The 9152-nt window shown below is 35.0% G+C and overlaps 1 protein-coding gene across 1 annotated transcript; it reads right to left on the bottom strand.

Moving 5' to 3' along the window:
• Positions 1-4796: 4796 nt before the first annotated feature.
• Positions 4797-8849, bottom strand: LOC110314212 (uncharacterized protein CXorf21-like). Its single transcript, XM_021188664.1, has 2 exons — positions 8717-8849; positions 4797-7466 (listed from the first exon to the last, which is right to left on the bottom strand). The coding sequence occupies exon 2, from the start codon at positions 7425-7427 to the stop codon at positions 6516-6518; it is 912 nt and encodes a 303-aa protein (XP_021044323.1). The 5' UTR covers positions 7428-7466; positions 8717-8849; the 3' UTR covers positions 4797-6515.
• Between the last annotated feature and the right edge of the window lie 303 nt (positions 8850-9152).

Here is a 9152-nt window from a genome sequence, read left to right as displayed (position 1 = left end):
TGTGTCATCCAGCCTTATCAGGACAAAGGGCCTCTCCTTACACTGATGTCCAATAAGGCCATCCTCTGCTACATATGCAGCCGGGGCCATGGATCTGTCCATGTGTACTCTTTGGTTGGTATTTTAGTCCCTGGGAGCTCCGGGGATACTGGTTGGTTCATATGGTTGTTCCTCCTATGGGGCTGCAAGCTCCTTCAGCTCATTTGGTCCTCTAGCAGCTCCATTGGGGACCTTGTGCTCAGTCCAATAGCTGGCTGAGAGCATCCACCTCTGTATTTTTCAGGCACTGGCAGAGTGTCTCAGGAAACAGCTATAGCAGGTTCCTTTGTGGAGCAGAGATTGAAGGAAAGACCAACCAGAGACTGCCACACCTGGCGATCCATCCCATATACAGTCACCAAACCCAGACACTATTGTGGATGCCAAATCTTCTCACTGTTAATAAGTTATTTAGACTATTTCTCTGAAACATGATAAGCATTCAATAGTTCTTATTTTGTTTTGGGTCTTGCCCTGAGGTCACAACTTTATTGCACTTAGCCTCAAGCTTTTCCTTAAACATCTTATCTCCTTGATCATTGGATTTAGCTCCATTACACTTCCTGGTGTTCCTTTTCACCTCATACTACATTTTGTATTTTCCTTGCTTAGCTTGCTGACTCCCTTTCATTATAAATCTGCATATTAGTTGCCACAAATAAAGCAAGGAACACAGTAAATACTAGGCTGTTTGTTTGTTTTTTAGCTTTTCTGCCAACACAATTATTCCAAACCTCTTCAAATTAGCTTCAGGCAGATATTTTGGGCAAGGGCATAAAACAGCCACATTCTTTGCCAAGTTGTCACAAAAAAATTATCTATATATATGCCACTTATTCCTATACTTTTCCTCTGAAACTTCATGAGCCAGACCACTGTCATAATAATCTACATTGCTCTGAGCAGCACTGTGTTCCCTGTTCCTATGAGTATGGCCAATTAAACCCCATTTAAAGAGTTCAACTGCTTTCCTAATCTAAAAAAAAAAACCCAGCTCCACATTCCTCCAACAAGAAGAGTGGTCAGGCTTGTCACAGTGAGAACTCTCAGCCACCTCTCCAACACCATGTCTGCAGACATGCCATCAAGCTTCCATGATGACCATGAACCAAATCTCTGAAACTGCAAGCAAGCCTCGAATAAACGCTTTCCTTTATAAGAGTTGCCATTGTCAGGCAGGTGTGGTGGCGCACGCCTTTGATCCCAGCACTCGGGAGGCAGAGACAGGCAGATTTCTGAGTTCAAGGCCAGCCTGGTCTACAGAGTGAGTTCCAGGATAGCCAGGGCAATACAGAGAAATCCTGTCTTGTAAAAAAAGAAAAAAGAAAAAACAAAAACAAAAACAAACAAACAAAGAGTTGTCATTGTCATAGTGTCTCTTCAAGGCAACAAAATATTAAGACAGAAGCGAATCTCAAGAAAGTTTATTTCAGAAAAGTTTCTCTCATTGTTTTGAGGCAGGCACCATCTTGGGACATAGGTTTTAGGAAATATACCAACCTACATACATGTAATTTCTCCATAGACCATTCAAAAACTACTAAGTCTTTATCAGATCTTTTAAAATTTATGGATTCTTCATACTAGCTATTTCAGCAGACATCATTTGTTACAGTAAGAATATTTATATTGCTAACTGTGATGAGTAATGAGATTTATTTTGTCCCTACTTTGTCTAATTAGCAATTCTAAAGTGAATTTTTGTGGATTTTGTTTTGAAACAAAGTTGGGAATTTATTAAAGGTATGTTAACATAGGCTTAAAATGAGGATTTGTAGAAAGGGGTACTCATAAAGAAATATGTACCCAACAACATAGATACAATTTCCTTAAAGAGTTTCTTCATTTGTATCTATATAGTAAAGAAATGTTTAATGTCAAAAGTGGCTAGAAAGAAAATCACAAATAAATCTATTTATTCAAACAATGCCAATATAAATACTTATATTGATTTATAAAGTAGATTTTCTTTTTCCCTATGTAGATTCTGTACTTGTTGCATATAAGACTATTTCCATTTTATGTATTTTTTATTTCTCCTTTCAATTATTTCCTCACGAGACATTTAAAACATTCCCCATTGGTATTCCTATTAGAAGAACCCTCCCCCCAAGCTGAATAAATATGTCAACCTTTGTTCTTAGTATCGGGGTAATAACTGCCAGGGGTCCAGTCTAATAGCTAGGCCTATGATGATTGGTGGCTAGAAGCAGCACTTTAGTGAATTATTCTGGAAGACTTGAAAACAGGATTTGTGTATATACTAAAGGCCACATATAAAGTCTAACTTGCATGATGCTACACAATACTCTGTCTAGGATAGTAGGTGGTGATGACAGTGGTGATAATGATGATGATGATGATGATGGCGATGGTGGGAGTGATATTATGGTTCTAGAATGATATGCATCATGAATCTATCAAATCACCAAATAGTGTATGGAAAGCTGATAATTTGATTGATTTGAGAAGAATCAACTGGACTGGACCTCAGAAACCTTGAGTACTAATGCCAGTCTGATCACTAACTAAATTCATAGGAGATTTCTTTCCTTCTCTTTGGGAATCTACTTTCCATGTATTGGATTAAAGCTTTGATTTTGAAAATAAGACTACTCAATTATTTGCTAAATGTGGTAAAGGGGAAAAAGGGAATCTTTATTCTGTCAGTTATGTCAATGCGACTCTTATTCTTTTGTAGAGTGTCAGTTCACTAACACGTGAGCTCATGTGCATGCATATTAAAAAGAAAGTGAGATAAGAGCTGAGTGTTTAGTTTTTTACATTTGCCAAAGTGAAAAATCCAACTAGAATCTCCACACAGGGTTTTATGTCTGTGTTGTTCAGAACTCTTCAATATCTAATATAGGAAAAAAACATGATCTTCCAAAGGCATGTAATAGCTGGTTTATTTGTCCTCTAGATGAAAAATGCTGTTTGATACTATTGTCATGCACTTATGAAAGACATCTAACTCCATCCTCCTGAGTCTTAAGACACAGTGCCTGGCCTAAAGGAAGAATGCCAGCCACTACTTGGGGAAATGCCCTGCTGCTGTTTATGTCCTAATGGCAATGCTACAAGTACATTCTATAGGTTTACTAAAGCAGAGTTGAATTCTTAAAGGAAAGGAAAAGAACCACAAAGGTCCCTAGGAGTTTGACCTTTTCCTTTAACTTTTTCAAATCTACTCAAAATCTGTTTATTAGAAAATTTTCCCACTTGCAATTATATGGGAGAGTTGAAGTTCAGCAAAAAGCCTATCTATGAATCTCAGGAAGTCTCAAGTAAAATCTGAGGTAACTGACAATTGATGCTTCAGATAATAATCTATCTTAAGTTCATTTCAGGAAGTGAAAGCAAGAACTATATCACAAGTTTATAAGCTACCAATTTCTCAGCTTTAAGGAGAAATGAAATTACAGAATGACTGAAGAACCTAGCTGTTCATAACAATGATTCAATAGTTTTGAAGTTGAAGTCAGTATATCTTGATTTGGATATCATTTTAGATACGTTATTGTGAATACTTATTTAAAGGTTGTTTTGTAAAATTGTAATGTGATCTTGAACATTTACAATCACCAAACCAAGACATAATAAGATCACTTTGGAGCTAGAGATATGACTCAGTAAAAGAGATCTTGGCTAGTCTGATGACCCCTATACTACATATACAAAAGCAAATAGACTGTCTCTACAGCCCTTGATGGAAAACACGCAATGGTGTAATTGGGGATCTAAAGTTCTAAACTATCTGTGGGCACTATTAAGATGATTATTATATTAGTTTTAACATTTTGATAAGTTTATAGCCAATACCCCTCTGTCATTTTACTTACAAATAATGTTTCTATTTTCATAGTGTTCACACATGCATTAGCTGTTAAATACTTTATATTTATCTAGCTGATTTCTTTCAATTCCTGTTTTAACTAAAATAATTGTGGACCTAACTGAAAAATTACCCCAGTTTATTCTACCATAATAATTCTTATCAAACCAGCTTTTCATTCTTCATCCAAGCAAACATTATGTAGTAATCCTACATTAACTGAATCTACTGTTTTAATGTTAGCTTCAGTCTCAGAAACCTCAGGGAGACTAGCTTCGTGAAAACTAACCCATGAAAAGGATCAAGTCTGAAAGTATCAAGAATCTGGGGTATATTCTGTCCTTCATGGTCACTGTTACAGAGTTTCCTGGGAAAAAAATGTTACCCAAGATTGGCTAAAGCCTTTTCTGGGCCCTACAATTGGTAGCTGAAATCCAAAGATGAGTATAAATTATACTAACCTATACAAACACATAACAATGCACTAGGAATGTTTTTTTCATTAATAATTGATTCACTTTACATCTTGATTTCATCCCCCATCCCCCCTCTCCTTTCAGTTCCATTCTTATAAATCTCTTCCCCATTACCTCCTCCCCATCTCCTCAGAGAAAGGGAAGCCCACCCATGAGTACCACCCCACCCTGGGACTAAGTGCATCCTCTCCCATTGAGACCCAACCAGGCAGTCCAGGAGAAATATTTTGTAATTTTATAAAGTTATTCCCTGTCAAGAAACATGATGATCATCCCCATGTGCTGAATCACTAATACTGCCAATTTCTATAAAAACACTAATGTTTCCTACACCTGGAATAGTGAGACAGAAATTCATTATCCTAAATGGAGAGTGTTGTCATACATGGAATACCACTAATGAAAAATAATATGAAGACTATTTAAATCCAAATTATGCAAAATAACATCCATATATGAATATTTTATTCAAATACTGAAGTAAGCCGGTAAGAGGTCACAATAAAGCATCACACAAAATATAGCATCTTTATTTAATTATTGTATTAATTTTAGGCCATTTTAATCATGTGACTATTAGCATATAATAGGTATTTCGATGAAATGGGAAAGTAAGCATCGGAAAGTGGAATTTTTACATCTGAAGCTATAAATGCAATATTAAATTTGACATTAGAAAAAAATGATATTAGCTAAACATTATTGTTTTATATAGTACTATATAATCTCAACATATTGGGTATATTTACTACATAAATAAATATTAATACACATTACTCTGCCTAAGAAAATTACCCACAAGAATGCTGTCTAAATATATTTCATTCAATTTTTAAAAGTACAAACTTAAATCAAATGTATTTTATGGGGATAATCTGCATTGAAATATTAAAATCAAACAAAACAATAGACACAGTATTTTCAGTCTCTATATGACAGTAAATCAGTTTTCCAAAATTGTTGCCCATTGTCTTTTCAGAATCAAATATCTGAATTGAAATTGATCAGACAAATATGGCAGATGATGAGAAGAAGTGAAGGAGAGAAAAGCAAGGGATTCTAAGGAGTTCAAGCTACAGGACTGAACAAAAATATTTGATTTAAAAATCACAAGCTATGAAGACATTGAGCTGGTTCATTCCGTAGAATTTAATAAGGAACAAAGCACTTATCTAAGGAGATCATTAATACTTAAAGTTATTAACATATTATACATTAAAAATAAGTTTATAACAGAAGCCCATAGCACTCTATTTACAAGCAATAATGTGTAATGATTATTTCACTATTCATAGAAGTGTGAGCTGTTAGTCATGAGATCTTGTTTCCAATTTAGCAATAGAATATAACATTTTAAAAGCTGACTTAGTTGATTTAGTTTCAATTTCAAATTTTACACATTTTATTTTATCTTATGTCAAGATCTTGATTGTAGAGAATCTGAATAGTGTAAAACATTGCCAAGAGAATCTCAGAAGTAGATGACAGTTTGCTATATACTTCAGTTACTCAACCTGTGCACCTTCCTTCCTCTCAGATTTAAAAACAATGAGGAATAGCACAGTAATATAAAAGAGTTAATCCTTGTGCCAGTAGAGATTAAAATAAAATAAAGTTTAATTCAAATGGAACCAACTAAATTCTCCTTTTTCTGTAATCTTTCCATCAAAGTCTCATACAAATGTCAGATAAATTGTATTATTTTTCTATAGGCTCTTCAAATCTACATACAAAAATAGTATATACACGTGCAAAACAAATTCTCCCAAGGTATTCTAGTTGTCAGTGTAAATGGTTTTGTGTACCATAAATAAGAGGAAGGTTATTCAAACACCGAACATATGCCTCTAAAATTTTTTAATACAGTTCCTTCCTCATACTGCTTTTGTGGTTAACAAACCTTAGTGACAATATGTACAAACAGAGCATATGAACTCAAATGTGAAAACTACTAAATGTGTCAAAAACAGAAAGAAAACACAAATGATCATGAATCGTACTTATTGTACTTATATCCTACAAGAATTCAGATGAACCACAATAATTTCACAGAATTAACACCACCACAAGGAAACTTTATGAAACCTAAAAAGCATGAGAACGCAATTGTTACTGTAGTCTCTTATTTGAAATAGCCAGTCTTTAGGCGATTATCATTATAGATGTCATACAAATTCCCGACTAGCTTGGTTTGATATTTGTAAGTTAGGAGTGCTTAATTCAGTACTGTTTCTGTGGGAAACATTACGAAGATTACATAGTGCTAAAGAGTGGAGGAGGGCTTCTCGGGCTTTGGATGCCTCTATGTTCTGCTCTTGAGAGATTTGAAGACTAATTTGATTGACATTATTCATCAGTATGCTAGAAGTCATGAGGTTAGTTATAGAGAGGCATCTGGTAAGATTTTCTTCCAAAAACTGTTTATAGAGTTCATCCACCTTTCTTTCAATATAATTATTAAGCATAGAATTAGAGAGGGGTTGCTTATGTAATAGCATACTTTTTTCTCGAATTTCATCACCATTGAATAATTTTGAGGTAGATGTGTGCTCTAGAGGCTCCATTTTAGGAGAGTAGCCCAATGGTATATCCACTGAAAGTAAAAGAGGACCATTACAAACATCATCATGTGTGTGTTCCACAAAGCAGCCAGAATCATACATGTTTCTAATGTGATCACCTCCTATCTGTAGGTCAGGATAATTCTGGCAAATACTTGTACATGACCAGGATCGATATAAATCCAGTTGTGTTTCATCATGTCCCCTCTTTGGAATGGGCAATGCAACAGATACATTTCCTGGAAGAGGTGTACTTTTGCATTTTGCAACAGGTAGCTCATCCATAGATTTCATTTGAGATGAGTCATTGTCTGGTTCAGTTACACTTCCTTCTATAACTTTCTCTTGACTTCCAGTCTTTAAAGAGGGAAGTGAGTTGTCCGGTGTATCTAAAAGCTTATTTTCCCAATTTTCCTTTTTGTCATCTGATGTCTTCTTACATCTTAGTGGTTTGTAAAGTTTTGCATGCCTCTGTTCTTTGTAGAGGAATTTAGTTAGGAAGGCTTCTCCAAGCATTTTCTTAGACAAGTTATAAAATATGAGTGAACTGTACTCCTAAAATATAAAATAACTAATTAAGGCAATGTAATATAAAATTTTCTCTGACATGAACCATGTTTTAGGGAAGAACTGTTGCATAAGAAACAAAGAATAAAACTAGAAATTCTTGGATTCCTTTTTATCACTGTTTAGCCCTGAAGAATTTACTTATTTCTTTTTTTATTAGATATTTTCTTTATTTACATTTCAAATAGAGACACGAGCTCAAGTGCTACTGGTTAGTTCATAATGTTGTTCCACCTACATGGTTGCAGCCCCCTTCAACCCCTTGGGTACTTTCTCTAGCTCCTCCATTGGGGGGCCCTGTGTTCCAACCAATAGCTGACAGTGAGCATCCACTTCTGTGTTTGCCAGGCACTGGCATAGCCTCACAAGAGGCCACTATATCAGGGTCCCTTCAGCAGAATCTTGCTGGCATGTGTGTTAGTATCTGGGTTTGGTGGCTAATGATGGGAGACTACCCCATCCAGGGATCCATCCCATCATCAGCCACCAAACCCAGAATTTACTTATTTCTAGCTATCAATTTATCAACAGTTAAATTATAATAATACCCCTTCCATTTTCACTGGACTTCTGTGAGAATATTACATAGCATGCATGCAAATATTTAAAAATTGCAAAATCAGAGATATGTATAACATTATATTGAGCTGGGTTTTTTATTATTTACTTAGAAATTAATAAAAATGCCTTGCCTTTTACTGTCTAAAAGAGCACTTAAAATAAAATTTATAGCTATGGAAATTTTCAGAACTAAACGATAATCATAGCTATCTATATTTTTCTTATAATGTAGGTCTCTGCTTTTTCCTTCTCTTTTTAATTTTTTCTTTTTCTTCTTTTGGACTCAAAGCTCCCTTCCTTATTTGCTATTTCATGCTTTTACATCATTTATTAATACAAGTCTAAGAGTTTCAAATTTCACTGTAATATCTATATAAAAAGTCAGGCATAGTGCTTCACACATGTAACCCCAGAACTCAGCAGGCTGAGGCGATAGCATCTTAAATTCATGGTCAGCCTGGGTTAAATGGCAAAACCTGCCTCTTACATAGCAAAATTAAACATCAATTCTATAAGAATGAAAAAGGCCAGTTGCCTTCATTCAAGATAAAGATTTCGTCTCATAAGTCTATGTTATATATTACATATGTTTCCATGAAACCCATCTATGTTATTATTTGAAAGAATTTGAGAAGAAAATGAAACATAAATAAAGCTAAGTAAGAGTTTAGACTTACGTTTTCCAAATATCAGGATATCTAAAGATTTGGTCCTCTGAGATGCCAACAATCCAAACTCAGAAAAAGTCCTTTCTGTCTGATTTGCTTCTCAGCGTCTGCTTACATCTTACAAAGGATGACAGCTTTAATCACGTAAATTGGTTCTGCTTTCCGTTATTACCCCAGGACTGCAAACCTAATAGGAAAATGATGTGGGCTGGTCACATGTGAGGTACTGTAATGACCATGTACCAAAAGAGGATCTTGAAAGTGTTTCTTCAAGTTCCCAATGACAATGGGTGGGAAAATGTTAACAGTAGTAGAGTTGTTAATATACATAAAGACAGAGACAAGTTTATTTTCACTTTTAAGTAGGACAAATGTGGAACAGCCTCAGCATCTTCTATAAAAAGGAGTAATTTGAAACAAACTAAATGAGCATCAAAAAGAAACT

This window comes from Mus pahari, chromosome X (genome assembly GCF_900095145.1).
Source record: "Mus pahari chromosome X, PAHARI_EIJ_v1.1, whole genome shotgun sequence".
In the NCBI taxonomy this organism is placed as follows: domain Eukaryota; kingdom Metazoa; phylum Chordata; class Mammalia; order Rodentia; family Muridae; genus Mus; species Mus pahari.
Note: the sequence above shows the minus strand (reverse complement) of the source record. Positions and strands in the feature narration are given on the sequence as shown.